Below are 24,215 nucleotides of genomic sequence, written 5' to 3'. Positions count from 1 at the left end.
ATAAATTTTGCAGTTCAAGTCCATTAGAATAACTCTGGTGTCTTCTTCGAGTGCACTCGGATTGCCTTTTGTGTGTTGCCGGTGCATTATTCATGAGTGCATGCAAATTGAATAGCAAGTGGAACACGTAAATTTCGTTGAACAAGTGAGAAGCTCCATTGTCTTGTCAATGCGAATTACTCGACCACAGTCGCTCTGAAGAGGGAGGGTGGAGAGAAGGGTAGAGGAATACCTGGCATATTCGTATGCACAAGTTCAATTCCCTCGTTGAACATTCATTCTGATTATGCACAGCAAACTCATGTTAGAGCATAGATATGGTTACATATGTCTGCCATATATACACATATCTAGTATGTGTATAATATGATACAACGGAGATTCTGCATCTTCGACTTTCGACCAAGATTCAATTAAGGCAACTCACACAAATGTTGACGGCACATTTTGGCCTTATTAAATTATCATTCGATTATGCCATTATGTTTTCGATTGCACTGGGATTGGGATTGGGATTGGAGTAGGAATTGGAATTGGAACTTGAACTCCAAGTCAAAGTCGCAGTCGAACTCTTGCCTTGCCAATTGCAATGTTTCTCCTTAATGGCACATCCGGCGGAAGTTTAATGCCTCCGGCCAGGGTTGTTGTTGTTGCCACAATAATGTTTGCCAAAAACTCAAGAAGAAACCCCTTTCAGAACAACAAAGTGAACCAAACTCGACCCTTTCTTTAAAATGTAGATACATCTGCACAGTTGTAGATATGCCTTTTATTCTTTTTATGCAGCGTAAATTGCTTTGTGTTGAAAGTATCTGGCGCACTTCATATGATATATGTACTCTAATACCCATTAAATGTAACGGTTATGCTCTCACGTACTACCATTTTGGGAATTTTCAATATGAGAACTGCTTAAATTGTCCTCAAAATGGGCATTCAAAGAACAGCAAAGAGCTCCTTGCAAGTCACACATTAGAACAGGAGTAAAGGATATGAGTAGATATGACTTTACACCTGTTGTTAGAATGCCCATTAAAGGTATATCTTTTTTTTATGATAACAGCTATATAGTGAAATTTGAATAAATTTCCAATTTGCAATTTAAAGCTGTAACGATACATTTGATATATCATTTTATTTTCACATGCTATTTTAATCTTAAATATATAAATTTATTTAGTGCCAATATTACATTTGTTTTCAAATACAGTCAATTTTTTAAAATCGCTTTTTCACGATTTAATATTTTAATTCTTTGTTAATACTATTTTTTATAGAATCATTATTTTTCTTATTTTACTAGTTATAGTAATAATATTACATTATTATATACAATAAAAATCATCAATTTGTTGACATAAGAAAGAATTTGTAATTAAAATTAAGTAAAATGATAAAAGACAGATACTTAAGAATCTATATTCAATAATAAGTATAAATTCTTTAATATATGGTTTTAAATTTAAAGAAATTTTGAATTATGAATTATGAATAATGATGTGAAATTTATTTAACTTAAAATGACAAATAGAACGTAAAGAGCCATATAAATATTATTAATTATAATATAAACATTTTAATCACATTTTGATCTATGAATATGGGACTTGATATGAAATATATTTAAAATTAAAATTAAAATTAGTACACCATTCAAAATATACCATAGACGGCACAATGTAACAGATTGTCGGCCAAAGCAACTCAGACCCTAGTAAGTAGGTGCTTTTGCCCATACAAAACTATTTCTTTAATAACTTCCACAATTTTTATCTGATCGTAACCAAATTTTCAGGAATCATAACTACTATAGTATTTATTGTATATACCAAAATTCTAGCTTTAAAATTAGGCTTGTTATTCGATATTTTTTTGGTTTGCGGGGGCGGAAGTGGGCGTGGCAAAAATTTGAAACAAACTTGATCTGCGTGCAAACATAACAAATGCTCTATCTCTTATAGTCTCTGAGATCCAGTGTTACATACGGACAGACGGACAGACGGACAGACACACAGACGGACAGACGGACATGGCTATATCGTCTCGGCTGTTGACGCTGATCAAGAATATATATACTTTATAGGGTCGGAGATGCCTCCTTCTACCTGTTTCATACATTTCCTGCCGGCACAAAGTTATAATACCCTTCTACCCTATGGGTAGCGGGTATAAAAATATATTTTTAGAAATTATAAACGAAATTAGACATAGCACCTTTCTTAAAGATTCATTCACGTACAAAATGTATTACTTTTTGTTTTCTTGTGAAAATATATAAAAAAAATGTTGTACCATTTGTTCAATATTTGTTTATAGTTCGGTAACTAACTTATCCCTTTTGTCAGTTCCTTTTTACTTCTATTCTTCGTTTACTTAATTTGAAGTTGAATGCTGTGACAATTGCGCCCCAACATCAATTGAGCCAATTTGCCAATGAATGGTCACTTCTAACTTCCATTTCCCCTTTGGCAACCGCAACCCTTTTTTCAGGGTTGTCCAGCATCGCCAACAGCGTCGACGTCGACGTCCATCACTTTGTATACCTTTGGGTGTTAGCCAACGCCAATCAAGCGCAAAACCATTTTTGACATGCTTCGACATGCGAACGGACAGACAGACAGACGGACAGACGGACAGGCGGACCAACGGTTAGCCAACCAAAACCAGCCCAGAAGGAGCAAGGACTCGCCTGGACAATGACAATTCAATTACAGAAATGGAAATAGCGGCAGGCATAAAAATCAAATAAAAGCAGCATAAAGTCCGGATAAGCAAATAAAATCAGTGGGCAAATGTGTGTGTTACGTTTCGACTGCTCCTCCTCCTCCTCCTTCTCCCATCCGCCTGTGTGGTCACAGTTTACCGTTAACCGGTAAAAATGGTCGGCCAGTTTCCGGTTTTTGATTAAGTTCCCTCTCCGATTGATTGGGCGACCTTGTTGTTTGTCTGCTGCCTGGTTTTTGCGGTCAATTGCCAATTGGCGCCATACGCACGTAGGGCACTTGCCCATCTCCCGTTTAACTGCTCCTCCTCCTCCTCCATCTCCACCTCTGCCTCCTCTGGGGGGCGCGCATAAAGTTCCCACGCAAAGTCCCCAACCGAATGTCATTGGCCGAAGTGCAAATCGACAGAAAACCAAATTAATTTGCCGGAAAGTGCATGCAATGGCCATTCCACAGACACTTTGACTGTGACTCTGTGGTTCTGAGTGTGGCTCTGGCTGTGGCCATTGCGGTTGACACCTAATACAAATTCACCTGACCATAGAAAACTTCTGGCTTTAAGCTAAAGTCGAGCAATGTCGTGAAATTACAACAAGTTGAAACACTGGACGGGGGTATTTGCTATTGAAAATTCATAGCCAAAAATTTATTCATGGCCTGCCTCTGACTCTGGGGTCATTAATATTTAAGCAGCGTCGTCCGGCTGCGACTCCTGGCCGGGTCACCTTTTGCCGGGCCCGTCACAAAGTTTCTCGCTGTCAGTAACAGCGTCTCGAGGACATGAGGGCGCATTTTTTACGGCTTTAAGTTTTGTCCTGCCTACAAGTATGCCGTCTTCCCCATTCCTTTTCGTGTTCTGATGACAGTGGTTAGTTCCCAGCAACATTTATTCAAATATATTTCTTAATATAAAGTATTTTATGTGGAGTGTTAAATAAAAGTAGACATTGCTGTCATAAACTGTCTCTATTTCTTAAAATTTGACAGAATGACAAAATATTTTATGTAGAGATAATATTTTAAGCAAAAAAGCTTTTCGTATTGTGCAAATTAATTTTCACAATGTCTAAAAATTTTGCAGATTGGCTTAGCAAATTTTAAGGACTTCATTGATATTAGAATTTTCATTGTATAAATATATTTGAAAACAAATAAAGTAGTGTGCAAATTAAAATAATTTTAATTAGTTTGAAAAATACAATATAATAATATTTTGGCAATCATGGCTTTGAAAGAATATAAATCTCATTTTATCTTGTTTAAATACAAATTTTTTATAAAAGTTTGTTCAAATGAATATTTTTTTATACATTGCATTCAATTGCATACAATTTATTTCAAATTCGATATATTTATTATATTCTTAATGACAAAATATCTCAAATTTAATTACAATTTCTAAAGAATAGATTATGAATCATAAGAACTTATGTAACTTATTTTAGTGCAACATAAGTCATTCCACATTCATTCTATATCATTTATTTCGAAGATCATTTAACTAGCTTTTTGAACCACTGTGCGACAATTCGACACATTCTTACCACATCGTGGTTGCAATCGCCTTTTAACCCGTCTGACGCTCGCATAATGTCGCAAAGTGTTCAAACTACACATTAATTTTTGATAAAATGGCTTTCGACTCGCTTTCGAAATTGTCTCAGTGCCTCAGTCTCAGTGGCTCCTTAGCGGGGTGGATGAGTCCAGTGAAAGGGGTTTCGATTTAAAGACGACGTAAAACGATATTGGGAAAAGGGTCGCATTTTCGCATTTTCACTTGTTTATTTGACATTTCATTTGTGCTGTCTTATAAATTACGTACTTAGCCAAGACGACCGGCAAAATGAAGGACTCAACAATATTGATGCACGGTAAGTGAATCAAATTCGCCAGCATTATGGTTTTATTAATGAAATTTTCCGAGTTTTTCCGTGGATATTTTGAGGCATTTAGTTTGTCGTTTCAAGCCGCTTGGACCGCGGTTTGTCGACCTCTGCCTTGGGGCAAGCGTGGAAGTGGTTGTGGCAGGTGGCCATTCGGCTAACAAAAATTCATTTATTTTCATTTATTGTTTCACATTTCCCACAGGACGGCGAGAGTTGCAATTACCGCAATGCTGGGCCAGAGCAAAGACCACAAGAAATAAGGGAAAAAAATGCGTCGCCCTGAGAAAAGTTCACATATATTGGTACCCTGGATTTTTATAGGTCCACGCAGGAGAATCCCATAAATCTGAGTCATTCAAAAGACAAATCATATTTAAACATATTTTTGTTATCATTTGAATTTTAATATATGTCCTTGTATTTAATCAACTATATTTAATACAAGACGTTTAAGAACTCTCTTTAGTGGAATTGGCGCCATCTAGGGTTCGTTGCATTGCATCTGTTTCCTCTTGCGGTTTCGTGACTTCAAGTTTTCCTATAGAGTATCCGACAGTCGTGGCACGATTTAGTTTGCTAACATTTTTTTTGGGTATTTTTCTCGAGAGCGAATTTTATTTACTTTTTACTGCCCAGGAGTGTTCATAATTTTGTTGACTTGTCGTGTAGATTGTAATTTTTACTGCAGGACAAGCGCAAATACATAATTGAATAAGAGAGCCAGCCAAGAGCCAAGGAGCGACGAGCTAAATTTCTTCACAAGATGCACAGAGAAAGGGTGCTAGAGAGAGCAGGGACAGCGGGGAGCGACGGTTGACGGTTGCCAGTTTTGGCAGGAAAAGTTTTAATTCAATTTTTTCTGCGTTGTTAACTTGAGACGCAGACGCCGATGCTCAAGTTGATTAATTTCGCATTTTTACGCTTGATTATATATACATATATACAGATGTGAATATAAATGTTTCTACAGAGAGTTGTGTTCGTTGAAGAAGCCATCCTTTTTGGCTGGAATTTGCCTTCTTTCGTTCACGCACTTGCTGTCAAAGTTTTTCGCTGTGGCAACTTTTCCAGCACGCGAATCTTTTTTCGTGACTAAAATATGGCGTTGAATCCTTTGGGAAATTTCGATATCACACTTTGTTCGTCATGCCTGCTCTTCCAGTGTGTGTGTGTGTTTGTGTGTGTGGGTGTATGCCAAAGTTCATTACCCATACATGTGTACATACATATATACGAAATGAAATGAAACGTCGAAATGAGCAAAAGTAATGAGAAACGCCGTGGAACGAGGCGCAAGCCATGATTAACCACAGAGAACAACAGTCAGGGAGAGAGAGAGAGTGGGAGAGAAAGGGAGTCAAGAGAACGAGGCAAAGGACAAAGACAACAACACGGACAATAGATAACCATATTCCCTTCCTCCTTAACCAATTGGTTTGCCACTCCCACACAATATCATAATTATTACGAGCGCATCAATTTCTTGGCTTCGCCCTGGGGTTGTAACTCGTATTTGTGATTTCCTGTTGGGCGCGCTCTCCATCATCATTTCTTCTTCAAGTCGCAATTAATAATTGTTCGAATTGCGAGTGTGTCGATAAAATTGCACGTGTGATTTGCAATTAAAACAAATTACTTGTTCTTCAACTCATTTTGACAGCGCTTGCTGAACTTATCGATTCCTGACATTGATTCCCACGAAGTCCAAGGAAAGGTGGCAAGGTTAGGACACAACAGGATTATTGGGATCATATAACTATAGGTAACTAACTAGGTATGTAAAATTGACTGAAAGAGACTGAAAAAGATATGTATAGAAAAAAGAAAGAGAGAGAAACATGTTTGATAAAGATATTGGTGGACAAATTAATCTACGCATTGGTATTTGGGTGTTCTCAAGGCGAATCCTTGGGCTTCTCTGCCCTGAAGTTGAAAACGAGCGGGGAGTAGGGTATCTAGGGAGGGTCTATACACAGTAAATAAACGATGTATAAAGTGGGAAAGTTTGAAGATCACCAGCAGACTTACCTTTTAGTAACAATTGAAGCAAAGAATCAACAAACAAAGAAAGGAAAAAGAAAAAATTCACAAATAAGTATTATTGAATAAAGGATATGAGGATAAGATGGTTCAGGATAATTACCTTATCAATTCTAAAAAGTCTCTAAAATGCTTAAGAACTAAACTGCAAATGAAACTAAACTTTACGACAAATCTCTTGATGAGCAATCTTTATGACGTTAAAACCTTTTCATTTGCATAAAACGAAAAAAACTTAAAGACGCCATAAGCTCAGAAAAAGAATAAAACAAAAATAGTAGTGTATTAAATGTGTTTCTCTTGCTAGCCAGTCAATTAAAATGTGATTTTTTCTGCTAAACCGTGGAGTCTTCTGTGAGGTCATAACTTTACTCTAGAACGATTAGAGCGTTAAGCAATTTCTAAAAAAAGATAACAATAGATGGCAAATTTGGTAGAACTGTCACATTTTATGTATTTTCCCTGTGATTAGGAATTTAAATCTAGTTCTGTGATAATTTTCTGCTTGTTGGTTGTTTTGTTTCTCGCTTTCTACTTTAGAATAATATCGATCTATTTAATGCTAAGACTTAAGCATAATATTCTATTCTATATGCTATTCAGTTGTGCTAAAAGGTGCTAATGTCGTTTGGAGAAAGTTTGGCGAACCGTGAAGCGAATTACAAAAAAATACAACAAAATTGAAAAGAAATGTAGAGAAGATGCGACATCGATGAAGCTTTGTTAGACTGAAAAGAAAGAAGTCTACGTAAAGAGTTGAGTAGCTGCAAAGGGGGGAAGGGGAAGACAATAAATCAAATTGTATCTATTGTTGTAGGGGAAACATGGGCTTTGAGTAACATATGTAAATGCGAATAAACGCGAATGTGTATTTTAATTATACGAAAATTTCATTCGAATTAATAGCGAAGAAGAATTTGCATAAATGACAAACTGACAAACTGTAAACAGTAAACAAGTTGTTTCCTAACTGTGCTCCATGTAATTGCGACTGAAACGGAGAAGGCAGAGGAAGAATCGCCAACAATTAACAGATTTTCAGATTTCAGATTCTGTGCGCTTGGTTTTTGGTCGATGACTCAAGCAAACGTCTTTTTTTCGCAGTCAACAAGTCAAGACACTTGGCCAAGAACTAAGACTGCTGATCGGGTCTAGAGTTGAGTTGAGTTGTAGTTTGTGTGTGTAGTAAGTGGTATGAAATGAGGCATTTTCAAGAGGCGTTTATTTCTGTGTTTTGTGTTTTTTTTTTTGTTCATTTTTGGCAAGCATGTTGTGGGGTACGTGGGGGTACATGGGTTCGTTTTGAGGGGAGTTACAAGATACAAGATATCGTATCTAGATACGAGTACGTGTACGAGTACGAATACGATTACGAGTACATTATATGTTAGGTAGTAATTAGTATAAGTTTTGTGGTAATTAGCAATTATAATTATGGTGAATAATAATTTAACTAAGCATACAATGAGCGTGCGCGCGTGCAAGATCACAAAGCAGTCAAGCTACTACCTACTAACAGTCTCACGACTGACCCCTCGGTCGTCGCCCGAGTCGCCACCGGAGTCACCACCAATGGAGCAGTCTCGAATCGCTGGTTACGCGGTATCGGCTCCGCCTTGCTCTTGATCAGATACTTGGCGAACTCGGCGGGCGAGCGAAAGGATTTGATGGGGAATTTGCCGAAACGGCCGTTCGTCTTGGACACCACATAATAGATGGGATAGGCGCCGGGTGTCACCTGTATGGGGAGCGCCGTATCCGGATCACTGGGACTGCTCTTAGTTTCGGGGGGGAACTGCAATTGCTTCTGCTGCTTTGTCTTCAGCTTCTGCTTGGGAAAGGCTTTTAGTTCGAACGTGTTCGAGTTTTTTAATGCGCTCAGCGTTGCTTCACCATGCTTGGCGGCCGGACGCATGCGTCTCGAGTCCAAATACTGCCGTTGGCGTCCCACCTTGCCGCCCGGTCGCAGTGTCTGTATCTGAAACAGTTCCGAGTTCATTTGATCCTTGTGGCGATCCTGTCTCACCGGCAGCTCCTGCGGAATCACGTGTATGACCTTTTGCGGTTTGTTCTCGATCTCAATCACCTCCTCCTTGACCAGCTCCTCGGACTCCTTGGCCAGACCGATGGCGAGCACAGCCCACAGTGCCACCAAGAGCAGCTGCAAAGTTCAAGCTTAACTTAGACACAGATCAAGCGCAAAAAACTCAATCAATCAATCAAATTACCAAAATATGACGAATGCCGAACATTTCGTTAAATCACCAAAAATATGGAACACTACGTTAACTACGCTCTATTAACTCGATCTCAGTCAGAGGTCTTTTTTTGTTTTTTTTTTGTTAAGTTTCTCCCACTCCGCGATTGCGACTTTAGTTAAATGCTGCCGTTTGACGACTGAACTGCGATCGCTGTTCACAGCAGCGCTGTAAGCTTCTGCTTCTCAGTTGCCGCTGTCATTCTTCCCGCTGTCGGTTCCCCTTTCCCCCCTTCCCCACCTCAGCGTCTGCTACCAGATCCGTCTCGTCCGCCTCTGCGCCGTTAGATTCTTTTTAATGAAGTGGCATGGCCTTTTGTTGTGAGTTTGGATGTGTGGCAACGACAGCGACAACAACAGCGACAACGACAACAGCGCAGCCAGAACAAATTATGAGCCAAATTTATGTAGACGCTAACAAATTGCTAGCTTCAGATTCGAGTAACATTCATCGCACACAAGTCTAATAACTTGCTCATTAAATTTGCCACGCTTATGCGAATAAGGAAGAGGTTCACTCTATAAAATATCAATGGTAATTACCTTGCTTTCCTATACGAATTAACCACAGGAATACGTTCAATTCAAGGTTGCATTACGCAACAAATTTAGATTTAAAGAGCGTCAAATTTGTCTATGCAGCAATATTTGGTTGAGTTTACGAACTTGTTGAACTTTAGCGTGACTTCGTCTGCGATCATAATTGCTCAATTAACGGTAGCAACTTTCCCAAAATAGGATAGAAAACTGTTAAGAATTTAACAGCTTTCTTAAAATGTTATAAAAATGGAAACGGTCTTTGTTTTAAATAATTATATTAATGCACTTTTATTTCGAGCTTAAGGGAAAAAATGAATTGGTTTAGTTTATTTTTATGCAAACTTATTATTTTATTAATCGTGAAATTAAAATTTAACAGCTTTCTTAAAGCAATTGAAAAGTGGATTTAGTGTTCATTGTTTAAAAAAATTGATACTGATTCTTATGAAATCTTTTAATAATAATATTACTTAATCTAAAGGAAAATTAAGAATTTGGTTAACTTTTTCTTTCGTATAGCACAATTTAATTTAAATTTGGTATAAAATTTGAAATAAAAACAGATTTCTGCGAACATAAAAAAGATAATTTAATGATCATTGTTTTAAAATATTATTTTAATGTATATAAGTTTCATCTTAAAAATAATAAAGAATTTGTTCAACTAAATTTCCTTAATTTTTTTTAATGAATGTAAAGTTTTTTAATCTAAAAGAAAAACAAGAATTAGTTTTACTCCTTTTTTATTTACAATCTCTTTATTTAAATAAAAAATAAAATTAAATAAATAAGTAATGATTAAAATTGTATTTCTTTACTTTAAGGAAATTTATATAACGCAAATTTTGTTAAATCAACTTTAATTATACATTTCATATTCAGTTTAAATTTCAATGTTAAATAAATAAGTTCATGAAAGTATGCAAAAAATCTAATGAATTAATTATAGCATAAGCAGTTCATTTTGTGGACTTAACAGTGTATTCATTAGCTGTTATTTTCAAGAAATCAAAATTTACTTGTGTTTTTTTGTGCTTTTTTGTCATCCCGAAGGCGACGATCGATCGCACAGTGGGTCACAGAGCAAAAATTGTCGACGAAAGTCATATATATTTACATACACAACTTGTTGATTTTTGTTTGCTGCTTGATTGTGATTACCTCATTGATTAATTCGTTTTGAATCGACCTCTCGGCTTGAGGTGTCTCCGCCAACTCCGGTTGCCTGTCACTGTGCCGCGCCCCCTTCTAGCCATGCCTTGCGGTCTGTGTATAGATTTTGTTGCGTCTTATTGCTTATTGTTAGCGAGAGATCTTGGAAGATATTTTGTCAATTATTTGATGGCAAGCACCATTAAGTATGCATTACTAATTATTGTAATGGAATTATTTATGATTATTGCGACTTTGCTGACTTTGGCATGCGCATTGTTTGGCCATCAACTAAAAATACTACAACAACAAAAAAAAATATTAAGTAAAATAAAAAATAATAATAATAATACTTCCCCCATTTCAGATGAAATACAACTGTATGATAATTCAATTGTTTTTTTTTTATATTCGTGCATTTACCGCATATTTAAACAAATGATATTGAAATGATATGATCGTTAAAACGTTTGCTTACCGGCTTGTTTTTAACTTTTTCCCTACTGGAGTTTATATATTTGCTTTAATGCTCAGCGATTACCTTTAATCTTCCAGCTCCAACATTGAAGTGTATTTTTAATAAGCGTTTCAAAATCACATTTTTTAAAGCTGTCAGCAATAAGCCTTAATGATCTAAGCCAAATTTATTAATCGTTAATTAACGAGCTAAAGTGTGTACGCTTTCAGAACAGAAGTTACGATTGAAGTGCCCACTTTATATACTTGATTTTCTCATGTAAACAAGTTGTTGATGATGTAATAAAAATGTTTCCAAATGTGTTGATAATTTTCTTCAGAAAATCTTTATATAAAAGCTTGACTCATAAACAAACCCGCATTTGAAAATTAATAAACGTAAAGTTAAGTTATAGATGTAAAAATATCAAAAAACTTTTTAAAACTCTCCCAGGAAATAAAACAGTTCAAGGTGAGTTGAATTTATTGACTCTTATGAGTACTTAATTAGTATGCATAGCATGTAGATTAATGATATTGAAATCACTCAAGTTGAACTTGTTATTGAATAGATTCATTAATCAATCGCTTAATCGGCTTTAAGAGTTCAAGTGTTTGCACTACAATGATGGGAAGTGAGTAAATATTTGATGCACTCTCAAACTTGGTCACTTTTTTGTAGGTTTCGTCGTAAAGATTCACTTTGGCATTGACAAAAAGAATTTATTGCACTTGAATGGATATAAAGATGGAAATGGCTGAGACAAAAGCCAAAAGAGTGTAGAAGAAACCGCATGTAAAGTAACCAAAGCAATGCAGTCGAGACAGTAATAAAATGTCAGGACAAAAACGATGGATGGATGGAAGAGGGAGGGAAGTGGCCAGGGCGCTAAGGGAACTGGCAGCCACTTCCATTTGCATCTCCATCTCCATCATCGGCAATGGCATTGTCGCGCCATCGATTGTTATTCAAAGCAGCCATAATCTGTGAGCCAAGAAGCTTGTCTAAGATGCGGCTGAGGGTAGACAAAAAATGGGCCAAAGGGTTTGGGTGAGTTTTTCTTCAGCTTCAGCTTCAGTGTTTGGCATTGGCTTTGGCTTTAGTTTGGCAAGTGTTCGGGGAATTGAGCAGCGACTCAACAGGTTTTAGCTTTTAAGCCCTTTTGTTGAAATGCGCCCAGCTCTAGTCAATGTCAATTCTGTAATCGCTAATGGATTATTTAAAGTGTTCGCTCTTCTCCTCTTTACTCGCTCTCCTTTTTTCACAGACATATTTGCGACTTTAAAGCAATGTTGTGTGTGAGCAGCTTACACCTTACACCTTATTGCCCATTCCAAGACCAGAGGGGCAACTGTAATTAGATTGCAAAAAAGGTTGTTTGCGGGCAATGATATGGGTTCATCTGGCCTCCATCCAGGCAAAAGGTCAACACACGTGCTGCCACGCCACAAAATGTTGACCACAAAGTAAGTATCTGGCTTTTGGTCCTTTCCTGCGGCTAATGTCCGCCAAATCCGGTCGCATTTGTTTTACGTGCGATGTAAAATGATACTTTCTTTTTTTTATACCCTGCACTGAGAGTGTAAAAGAGTAAACCCACTTAATGGTAGCAACAACAATTTGAAATTCTATTCTAAAAAGTTTTGATGACAAAGTGTAAAATTTGAAAGTATTGTTAAGTCCTAATGCTCATAATAATAATGAAAAGAAGATTATACAGTATGAAATCGATGAAAGATTGTTTTTGTCTAAGCTTTCTATAATATTATATATGAAAACTCCAATTATTGCAAAAACACACGATAATAAATCGTAGTATTGTCTGTAGTACTATATAAAGTTAAAGCCCAAAAAATAAAATAAATAAATAAAAAAGATCAACCTATTATATATTAATTCTCTAAAAACATTTATATAGAAATTTAATATAAACATAAGCCGATTGCTATTTTACTTAAGTTCATTATTGTAATTCAAAAGTATTTTGTAGTGTTAATAAAGTCACAAAAATAAAATAAATAAAATGTACATCAAACTATTCTATATTAATTCTGAATTACATAATTTGTGTTATACTTATTCAAAGAAAAAAGTTACACATGTGACAATTAAATATCTGTTTTACATTTAACGGCATGTTTCTCTGTTGAGCACACTCAACTTTAGGTTTATATATTTTTTGGTCATATATTTTTTTGTTTTCTTTGTTACAAGCTGGTCATAAATTACATATTAGCTATAAGGATCTCTATAATTTACGAGTGGGTTAAACATGACACAAGGTCCAATAATTACCAGCGAGTACACGACCTTCGTCTAGCGCTCTCCTTCAACTCTTCCTCCCCTTCTTCAGGCTGTTGAGCCTGAATCTGCTTTTGTTTTCACTACTCGTGTGCTCGAATTGAAGAGATTAACTTGCCGACACTTTGCTGACTCGCTTATTTTGTGTGGTAAGTGGTAAGGGGGCATGCCACCTTCTTGGGGTTGCAGGTTGAAGCGGGAGTTTGTTGTCGTCTCATCAAAAGTTGTCAGCAATGTTTCTGTGGTTTCTTCTTTTATTACATGACAATTACCACTATCACAGACATATGCGGACAGCATTTACTCCACATACGATGCCAGTAATCGTAAAAAAGAATGAAACAGCACTTTGGGTAGCCAATAACCGTTATGTGGAACCCACAACTCACTGAAATCGAGTGGTGGTGGGTTGAGAGGTCTTTAGACTACTTCAACTTGAACTCTGCCAAAAGTTTCGCTTGTCTGAACTCGCACATTAGATTCTGCTTATCAGTTCAAGAAGTCTTCAAAACGTAAGTACCTCATTTGCTTGACAAAGAATGCAACTTAAGAAAGATGAATACAATAATAGAGATGTTTTATTCTATGATATACAAAGTGAAGCCCAGCTTAACACATTGTTTTCTGTAATAACTCTTTGGTTTTCGTTAAGTTATTAGTTGTCCCTATAACAAGACAAATATTAAATGAGTTCCTTTATTGAAAGAGACGATTAAGATTATAAATTTGCACCTAAGCTTACAAATAATCTTAAAAAAAAAAGAATATTCTGTATCTGATTCATACACAGTGATAATTTTCTGATTGAACACCTTCACAAGCAGGATATTTCTCTTTGCGGAGACGTTTTTCATAGCAGAGAAATTTGGCTCTTGTTGAGTCGACATTTCCTTTAGACAGACAAAAATTACTCGACGACAACATAACAGAATTTTAACTATATTTAAAAAAGGTATTAGTAAAGATTTAACCAAATTGTATGTTTCAGTATTTTTTTTAAATGTCTTGCTATTATTAAAGTTTGTGGAAATTAAATTAAATAAATGTAATAATGTAATAAATTAAGAGATAAAAATTGATTTTACAGTATTTAAATGCAATCTTACATATTTTCCAAATAAAAAAAGCTATGCTCAATCTTTTTACTTAGCATGTAGTAAATTTAAATACCGATTAAGAAAAGATACTTAAATAAATTGCATTATCCATCTATAATTTCTCTAAACAACTTATATTACTTGGAAAGTCAAGTCTTAATAGTTTTTAAAATACATTTTACACAATATAAATCTGATATATTAAGAATAATTATAAATTTTACTGTTTTAGTATTTTTTTGGTGAAAAGTTAAGTATAAAAATAGTTTAATAGTTGAAAAATAATAATATATAAAATTATATATGATTTTTAATTTGCATGTAGTAAGTTTAAGTATCGATTAAGAAAAGATAATTTCATAATCTAGCTACAATATCTACAAACAATTTTTCTTACTTGGAAGGTCAAGTTTTAACAGTTTTTAAATAGGTTTTATAAACAATAAATGTGATATATTAAGAATGATTATAAATTTTATTGTTTTAGTATTTTTTTGTGAAAAGTGAAGTGAAAGAATAGTTTAATAGTTGAAAAATAAAATTTAAATATCTATAAACATTTTTATAACAAATGAACGTTAAATTTATGGCACCTTAAGTCAGTGTTTATTATACAAAAAAGGTTTATATGATATACTACTAGCTAAGCTAGAACTTTTATGGGTAAGATTATTAATGGCAATTTTATAAGTGAATATTAAAAGTTCAGAAAATGGTAGGAAATTGACTAAATGCACTGGCAATAGGAAAAACGAATAGCTAAGAGCATTTTAAAGAAGAAATCTTTGTGGCACGACAGAGCATTCAACGGAATGAATAAATATTTGGCTTGTAGCATAATAAATTCGTTGCAAAAATGCTTTTGTTAGCTCTTAAAATATTTAAGCACTGCCAGGCGAGTGAGGAGGAAGGAAGGAGGGATATCAGAGTTGGGGATGGCCACCTCCGAGGTGGCTGCTGCCGGGGACAGACTCAAGCTGTGCACCTAATAACGTCGACGATGCCGGGCTCTGGGCTCTGGCCACCAATGCGACGATGGCTCCGCCCTGAATTGTGTGGGGCGCTCACTTGGAATTTAGACGACGGCGCCAACTGCGCAGCTGCAGAAATTCGGGCTCGTCCAGTTGGCGCACTGAGGTCATGGCAAAGGCGGGGTGAGTGAGGAGGGGAGCACGCTGCCGATGCCAATTGCGGAGCCAAGCGCCAAAGACTGTTTCATTCCCAAACTGTTTCGGTTGAAAGTCGAGATGAGGCAGAGCATTGAACTACATAGGAGAAGGTGGTAAGTGTGTAGGGGAGGGGTAAAGGGGAAGCTAGCTGGAAGCGGAGCTGGAAGCGGAGCTGGAAGCGGAGCTGGAAATGAAGCTGTAGTTAGATATTTATATAATAAAACTCCAATTAAAAGCCGGATAAGAACCGTTGCTGTAGACTCGTTGAAGCATAAATAAAGTTGAGTTTCGTAGAGTGTGACAAACTTTTGATTAATCCAGGGTATGCTCTTAGCTTTTAATACCCTGCAAATTGATACGCGCATAATACATAAATTACTGCTAAAATTTAAATTCCTTTGATTAGGGTAACTTCTAGGCGCGCTGCATGCGAGATTTTGCAGTTTGCTTTTAGCCGTTGTCAGTTGCCAGTTGCCAGTTACCTGTTTTGGCTGTCAGCCATTTGCATGGCAAGCACGCAGAGCCAATTAGCGCTAATGCAAGGCTCATAATTTCACACCTTACGGGCAGTAAAAACCGTCGACCGCCTCCAAAAACCGAGAGGGAGAGATTGCGGTTGCCAGAGTTGGCCAGCAAATGTGGAGACAAGCAAATGAGGCGCCTGGCAAACCAGTTTCAAGTATGGAGAAGGGGCGAACGAGGAAGTGGAAGTGGAAGTGGACAAACGACATGCAAATGTGGAGCTTGTGGCAAATGGAGCATGTCAGTGGTGCTGCAATGCGGCACTGGACTCACCTTCCATGCGAGTGTTGTGTTGGAGTGTGTGTTGTGGCTTTTCGGACTCACTGTGTTTGCTGTTTGCAAGGTGTTGATTATGCCTTTGATATGCAAATGAACCGGTTTTACAACCACTCCAACTCCTTCACCCTTCCCCTCTCGCTGAGCTGAGCTGAGCTGAACAAATGGCGCTAATGATGGCTGAGCAGCCAAAAGATGATGATGACACCTCCTGGCAAACAACATGATACGCACTCATATGGCCACCTAAAAACTTAACTTGTAAAATTCATTCACAAAAAGGGTTCTAAGCACTCGCCGATTACGTGAACGTGCCCAACCAGCTCCATTTTCAACCCCAATTAGACTCATTAGGTTAAAGCAGTCGAGAGAGGACAATGAAAAGGTGCGAAGCGTGGGCAGACCCAAGTGCTTGGTGACTGACTCCTTCGAGTGATTTACGGCACAAATTACGACCTTAAATGGACAAACATGCGTAGTTTTAATCATAGGCCTCCATTAACGGGGCGCATCCCCGAAACTACTCGTCGTCCAAATACAACTGGAGTTCCCAAGTGGGCATAAAGAATGTGTGACATAAATTAATTAACTTTTTCTCACGTTCCACACACGCCTCATTATTAGCCTTGTTGTGTCCGTTGTTTATGCAAAACTATTCGTATCACATGGACACGTTTACTTTGCCTGTCAGCTAATGGCGAGCTGGCTCTTCAAATTACTCAGCCGGGTGATGTTTGAGGCAAGCCAAACGGTTTGTTAATGAAGAAATCGTGTTTTAAGTTGACATAAAGAGATGGCTAGATCTATCCATAAAATTATGCAAATAAACATATTATTACACTTAATTTCAGCCACGGACATCATTTGAGATTATCTCTTTATTTGCTCTACCTTTTGCAGTACTTGGTTCTTTTAAATATTGAATTCAACCTCCGCAATGAAGGATTGAAAAGGATTTAAAAGGTTTGAAATGTTACCTAATTGATAATACGCATATATGGTATATATAATATACTTTAAGTAACATATGTGTGTATAGACTTAAGTATTATTATTATTCTCATTTATCTTATTTAACAATTTAAAGCTAAACTGATGATAGAACATTATAAATATATACACATATCATACTTGTTAAAAAAAATCATTTTCTTTAATATGTAAATTACGGTTTGTTTATATTTATTTTCCTATATTTATTTAAACGATTTTTTCAAATAATCCTTCAGTCCTAATACATCCTAATAAACAAGTAAGAAAGTTAAATTCGAGTGGACTCGACCTTGAGATACCTGCCACGTGTTCTTGCTATTTTAATCACTTAAAAATACTAAGCTAATATACCTAACAAAATACTGTACCAAAATGTGGTACATTAATATAATAGTTAGGATCAACAAAAATTTTAGCTCTACTTCATATAGACTCTGAAATCTAGGTGTTCAAGGACAGACGGGCAAACGGACATGGTTACAACGTCTTGTCTGTTGACGATGACATAGAATATATATATGTATGTACTTACACTATATTCTTTAAGGATAACATGTGGCTCCTTCTGCTTGCTGGCACAGATATACTACGCTTCTAAGCTTCTACCCTATGGATAGTGGATATAAAAGCACATTTTCTTCATGCACTTTCTCCTTCTAGTCCTCTGACATAACAAGTGATTGTCGCTTTTGACATTCCTTACTTGGATTTGGGTCAAATATTTCTGAACTGTTTTTTTAGCCATACATTTTGATGGTTTGTTTTTGTTACGTTGTTTTTTATGTTTTAAGATTGAAGTACTCGAAATGCAAATGAGCAGAGGGCAAGTTGGGGACATTGTGTTTAGAAATCGCTCTCGCGGGAAATTATAAATATTTTCTACTACCAAAAACGAAAAAAAAGAAAATGTGAACACGCAAAATATTTAAAAAGTTGCGCCTAATTGTTAACGGCCGCCACCGATGGAAGACACTTTATGGGCATTCTGTGGCACAGGGGAAGGAATACGGAGTGGGCTCAAGTCGGGTGCGTACTCGTCTATTAAACACCCAAAAGAATGTAAATTTTACACTACAATTGTGAGGGCATGAAATTGAATTAAAACGGGGCACAATATTCCAAAACCGAGGCAGTTGAATGAAGTGCGGAGGGGGCAGTTGGCAATCCGGCTGCGCCTGGGGCGACGGAACACGGGACTTAACTGGCATTAATTATGACACAGCGAGTCCGGACACGGACACGGGCACGGACATGGACAGCAGGCAATGGGACACAGACGGTCCGTAAGGTAAAACGCATATGTGTGTGCATATCCGGCGTGGAGGGGCATCTCCATCTCCAATGCAATGTCAAGGCAGGTGCGTGCTCTGGCAAAATTTAATTGACCAGCAAACAGTGGACACCAAGTACGAGGACTTTGCCACAACTGACACAGTGTGGCACACACACACACACACGGAGAAGGTGTGGAAGGAGTAGTTGTCCTGCACGCATTTACGTTAATTCCATTGATGTTGCAATTGTTATTGTTGCTCGCCGCTGCTGTGGCAGTGGCAACCTTTACGATTTGGGCTCCCACCTGGGGAGTGCACATTAAATAATTACCGCAAATGGGCTTGGCGATAATTTTTGCACCAAAACCCGCGGTCAGCGCAAAAAAATTTTAATTGTAATTGCGAAAACAATAAACAAATGTGCCACGCTCCGTCCACCATTCAGCCGTTGTCCATTGGGCCTAGAGGATCCGCAGGCAGTGCATCCATAAATACACGCGGGAAATGCCCATTGGATTGCATGTGTATTAAATATATGCAAGGGCAATTCGCATTGTTTCCTAGACGAACAGATACCCTACATTAGCAAGTTGGAAGAGTATTTGCAATATTTCTTAGCTTAATAAAAATAATCAAAAATATAAATAAATGCAAAAATACACAAGATCGATTTCTTTAATTACTAATTAATCATATTCATTTAAAATAGTATGTGCTAACCTAACAACAAGTAGTCAAAAATGTAAAATAAATTATTATTATTATTATTATTTGAAATGAAGTTCGTAAAATATATTGAATGCAAGTCATCCCTTTGCAATAAAATGAGTAAAGAACTCTAATTTATAAGTTTTTTTTAAAGATATCGTAACATAGTGAAATACATTTCCGTTATTCAAATATTACATTTCTTTGATTTTGAAAACTAAATTAAATAAACTTTACAAAGCATTTCTAAAAAATAATTTTCAAAGTGTTTAATAATTTACATCAATTTTATTTAAGACATTTTTTTAAGATCTTCAGATGGCGGACATGCAAACGAAGAATACAATTTTATATCAACAATAATTTCCATATAATATTAATTTTGGATTTTAAAAGAAATGATAAATATTTATTGTGCCACAGATATTAAAAAGTCAATCCGGCAATAATTCGTAGTAAGAACTTTAATCTCAATGAGATATTTATTTATTCATTGCAACTGGCATTCCCTACGCATCAATAAATACAGGGTACAATAACGAGTACAACTCGCATTTTATTTAATTATTGCCAAGGGCTGCGCTTCAGCTGCAAAGTTCGAAAAGTCTGCAAAAATGCAGTCAGAGTGCATTTAATTTGCATAAAGCATAGCGAATTTGTATACGAACAGTAAATTTAATATGAAACCATTTAAAGAGGCAAATCGAAAACACCTGAATACCCTGATGAGGTGTCAACGCTCCGCTCCCAAGTGGACCAACTTCTTTCCCTCCCCTGCCCTCCTCGATAGCAAATAGCACTCCCAAGACGGTCATTTTGGGGAAGGAGCTGCTTAAAAATTCATCTCAAGGTTTATGGCTTTGGCTCAACCCGTTTGCAGACGTTGTGGCAGCTGGCAGTTCTATCATTTACCAATTAGTTAATTTTTTAGGGCGTCAATGAAAAATCTTCCAAATTAAAACAAACAGTTGTCGCTGTCAACTCGAAGGATGGAAGCGTAGATGAGGGAGTCCTGTTCCAGTTTGCAAAGGACATTGGACAAGTGTCTTTTAATTTCTTATTAGCGGTTTATTATCCCCGCGGACATTTGGGCCATTAATATGCAGCAACTGTGTTGCCATTAATTTTAATGAGCCAACAACACGGCGAGCAAAGAAAGGATTAGAGCCCACTTGGTATTCAGTTAATTACTTCATCATTTGGGCAGGTGTTATTTTTGGCTAGGCAATTTAAAGAAATCTAAGACAAGTAATTAGAAGTTTCGCCTGCACCTTTCACCTTGTCTGCTGATGATGAATCTGCAAGACTTGTTGCTATGGAATTCCAGTTGCAACTTCATTTGCTTGCTGGACACGCACCACACGCAACTGTTGCGGATGGATCATCGATGCTGGATGATCGAGCAATTGGCCATTAATCCATAATTTGCTCTTTGACGGCGACGGCAGCTAATAATTTTTAATGGGATTCGAATGCCATAAATGGTCATACTTGCCACTCTGTTTTTAGCTCGATTGCCTGTGTGCCACGTTAAGACGTAGCTTAACTTGGCTGGAATTCGCGGCACGTGCAGTCGAAAGACTTTGGCATTTTCGTTACTCTTTGCTAGAGACATTTGTTAGTAATTTATTAATGTTTCATTGCATTGGTTGGTTAGTTAGTTAGTAATTAACAGTTAGCATTGCCAGCTACTTACTTTAATTGAGTTTGCCAGCCCTTTGCTTTTAATTTATGAACTGCACTCGCCATATTCGGCAAACAGTTAAACATTTAATCAATGTTCAAGTCGAGGCGAATATCTCAAATCTGTGCAGTTCACTTGAGTTCTGCAGCAGTTATAAATATTTATGAACGTGTTTGTTGGGGCTACAGACCTAATGACAAAGTGATAAGGACAATTAAGGAGAAAGCAGGACGGACGCTGGAGAAGGAGACGAAGTCGGAGACGAAGTCGGAGACCACAAATAAAATGTGTCAACGAGAAAGAGAGAGAGAGAGACTACAAACAAACTGCTGTAAAATATTACTGCATCTTTGATCACTTGTCATCCGCGATGATGATGAACGATCTCTGCCATCAGCCAGTTCTGCTTCACAGTCTCCACCTCCTTCTTCTCCTCCTCCTGCTTTTCATCTTCCTCTTAGGTGCGTTTGCCTCCTGCTGTGGCATTCCGCGAAACCTGTTGACAACACTTGCGACAAGCGAAACGATCTCGCTTTTTCTACTCCCATCCAAACAAAATACAAAAACAAACTTCAATAAATACGAAAGAAAAAAAGCAACGTGCTGACCAAGGTGTCGATATCGCACAATGGTTTTAATGATGGGATCTTGGCCACGCAACCTGAACGAACACGACCAGAGGGGAGAGCGATGGGAGCAGGGGAAGGGAGAAGGGATGTTGGAGCAGGGAATCGCGACTGCAAATCGATGCGGCAACGTTAGCAAAAAAGTGAAACGTGGCTTGTTGCAGCAAATCGCTGAGATGCCATCGCTGATAATCAATAATTTTATATTTCTGCCACATCCCTGTGCCCTTCTCTCTCCACTGCCCCAGCAACCCCTTCACTCTCTCAGTCTGGCTGCTCGCTGTTGTCGTCGGCATCGTGTGCACTCAAAGGAGCACAATACAGCTAAATACATCAGTTTGTTTTGTCTTCACCCTTCTTTAACAAATCGATAAATGTTTTGCAGCCAAGGCAAATGTTAAAACAGCTTTAAATATGCATAGTATAGTGTTCAGCTACAGTCACATTAATCACTTAACCAGACGTAATTAGAAAGACTGACAATTGCCAGCAGCCGTTAGATGGCGCCACTACAGCCATTCACTTCCTTTGCTTTAAGGTTTCTGAAGAAAATTTGTTGTTCTTCTATGGTGTTGAAACTATTATATTAATGAAAACATAAATATTATTAAATTTGCATTTAACTAATTTCTACATACTAATATATTTAACGTCTCCTATCCAAGTTGTGTATGCAGAGCCTAATTTAAAGCAGATACTTTAATAAAATCGAAAAAAAAAATTTCAGAAATCTTAAATACAGTATGTACCAAATTACGCTTGTTAAAAATTAAAGCAAACTTGATCTGCGAGCAAACATAAGGAGTGCTGTCCAAAAAGAATGATACCTCTATCTCTTATAGTCTCTGAGATCCAGTGTTTCACACGGACAGACATGGATATAGCATCTCGGCTATAGCATGCTGATAGAGAAAATATATTCTTTATGGGGTCAAAGACGACTCCTTCTGTTACACACATTTCCTGGAGGCACAAAGTTATAATACTCGTCAATAGTCAATAGTCAATGATAAATAAAAAAAGGATTCAGATTGAATAGATTATAAGTTTAAATTGCAGTAATAGTTATCTCAATCAGTTAGTCGCATACAAATAAAACACTTAAAGCATAGATAAACTCTTAATTCAAGCTGGTTATCGATTGTGGTTTAGACTCCACTTCTAATCCAGAGTCTAGCATACCCTTTGAACTGACACCTGGAAAAGACAAATGATACAGCTGCAGTTGATTTCGTATGCAAATTCAGTTGACAGCCCAAAAGCCATTTACAAGTTGGTGCAATCAGATGGTAGATAAACTTGTGTGTGCCTACGAGAATGTGTGTGTGAGTTGGTGTGTGTTTGTCGTCTCCTGTGGCACAGCACACACTTAACCCCAAACTTCAGTGACTGATTTTGGCTGATGAAGCGGGTTTACCGCCAAAGTGCAAATCCGTGCAAACGCGTCATTCACATTTCCAATTGGCAGCTGAACCCACTTTGAACTGTTGACACGTTTCTGATTTGCTTTTTTTCCGTATTCGAATTCGTATTCGTTTCCTCTTTCATTTCCATTTTATTTAGATATTAATGCGCAGAAATCCAGGCAATTTTGCGGGTAAAAATGCCAACAATTCCATCAAAGTTGTTTGTATCGAACTAGAGAAACCCTTTCGACATGCCTGCTAAACAGATGTGAAGATGTGGATGTCATGTTGCGATGTCACGTCGCTTCATTGCCTCACCCCCAAAATGACAGACAGCTACAACTAGGTAGCTACAATTCTGTCAGCCAATCTCCAGGACAATTAGGAGTCAGCTCTGGTTGTGTTTGGGCAATTCTAATGATGATTGCCAAACCGCTTACGAGCTGCAATAATAATCTTACTGCTTTACACTTTGCCTGGCCAGGCAATCGCAATCAAAGCTCGACCATTTCCAATTAAACAGCAGGCTGGACCTGCACTCAGACTCTGGCCAGGACCCAAGGCAAGGCAACGGCAAGTGACTGTCGCTGTTTGTGAAATGAAATCAAAAGTGCGGCTGGGACAACGTTTGCAAATTGGGGAAGAGAGCAGAGAAAATAGAAAAGTAGAGAGATGATAGGGAGAGAGAGCAGGAGAAATGCATGGGCGACTGAGCCGCAGACGGAAAGACAATTTGACGGCCAATAAAAATGTTGGTTCTTTGGATTCGCCATATAAGATTTTGGCGTATGTGCAATTGAGTGTGTTGTTATTGACTACGACTAGCAAATGTCCTGTAAATAGGAGAGTGAAGTTATAAGAATTTTTATTTGAAAAAAGTAAGTATATGCCAGTAATTCAATAGCATAGTTTCATTCGACTTCTACTACTTATATTCAGCTTGCTTAAAACTACCTTTACATATTATAGTCAGAGTTTTAAATAGGTTATGAATATAAAATAAACAATTATATTGTGTTCCTTACTTGTATGTTATGGTATCATTAATCTGCTTAGAAACAACATTTGTAAGTATTTTTAAGGTAGAAAAATTGGTTAGTATTT

General features: G+C 37.1%; 1 protein-coding gene across 2 annotated transcripts; it reads right to left on the bottom strand.

The window, feature by feature from the left end:
- Window positions 1-7,853: 7,853 nt before the first annotated feature.
- LOC132793066 (uncharacterized) lies at window positions 7,854-9,058 on the bottom strand. Of its 2 annotated transcripts, XM_060802722.1 has the most exons (3): window positions 8,878-9,056; window positions 8,543-8,810; window positions 8,302-8,477 (listed from the first exon to the last, which is right to left on the bottom strand). In XM_060802722.1, exons 1-3 carry the CDS (start codon window positions 8,899-8,901, stop codon window positions 8,428-8,430), a joined length of 342 nt encoding a protein of 113 aa, XP_060658705.1. In that variant the 5' UTR covers window positions 8,902-9,056; the 3' UTR covers window positions 8,302-8,427. The 2 variants fall into 2 exon arrangements, with proteins under 2 accessions (XP_060658704.1, XP_060658705.1); XM_060802721.1 differs by having other exon boundaries at window positions 7,854-8,810; window positions 8,878-9,058.
- Between the last annotated feature and the right edge of the window lie 15,157 nt (window positions 9,059-24,215).

Source organism: Drosophila nasuta, chromosome 3 (genome assembly GCF_023558535.2).
Source record: "Drosophila nasuta strain 15112-1781.00 chromosome 3, ASM2355853v1, whole genome shotgun sequence".
In the NCBI taxonomy this organism is placed as follows: Eukaryota; Metazoa; Arthropoda; class Insecta; order Diptera; family Drosophilidae; genus Drosophila; species Drosophila nasuta.
The sequence above is the reverse complement of the archived record's forward strand: the minus strand, read 5'-3'. Positions and strand labels throughout refer to the sequence as shown.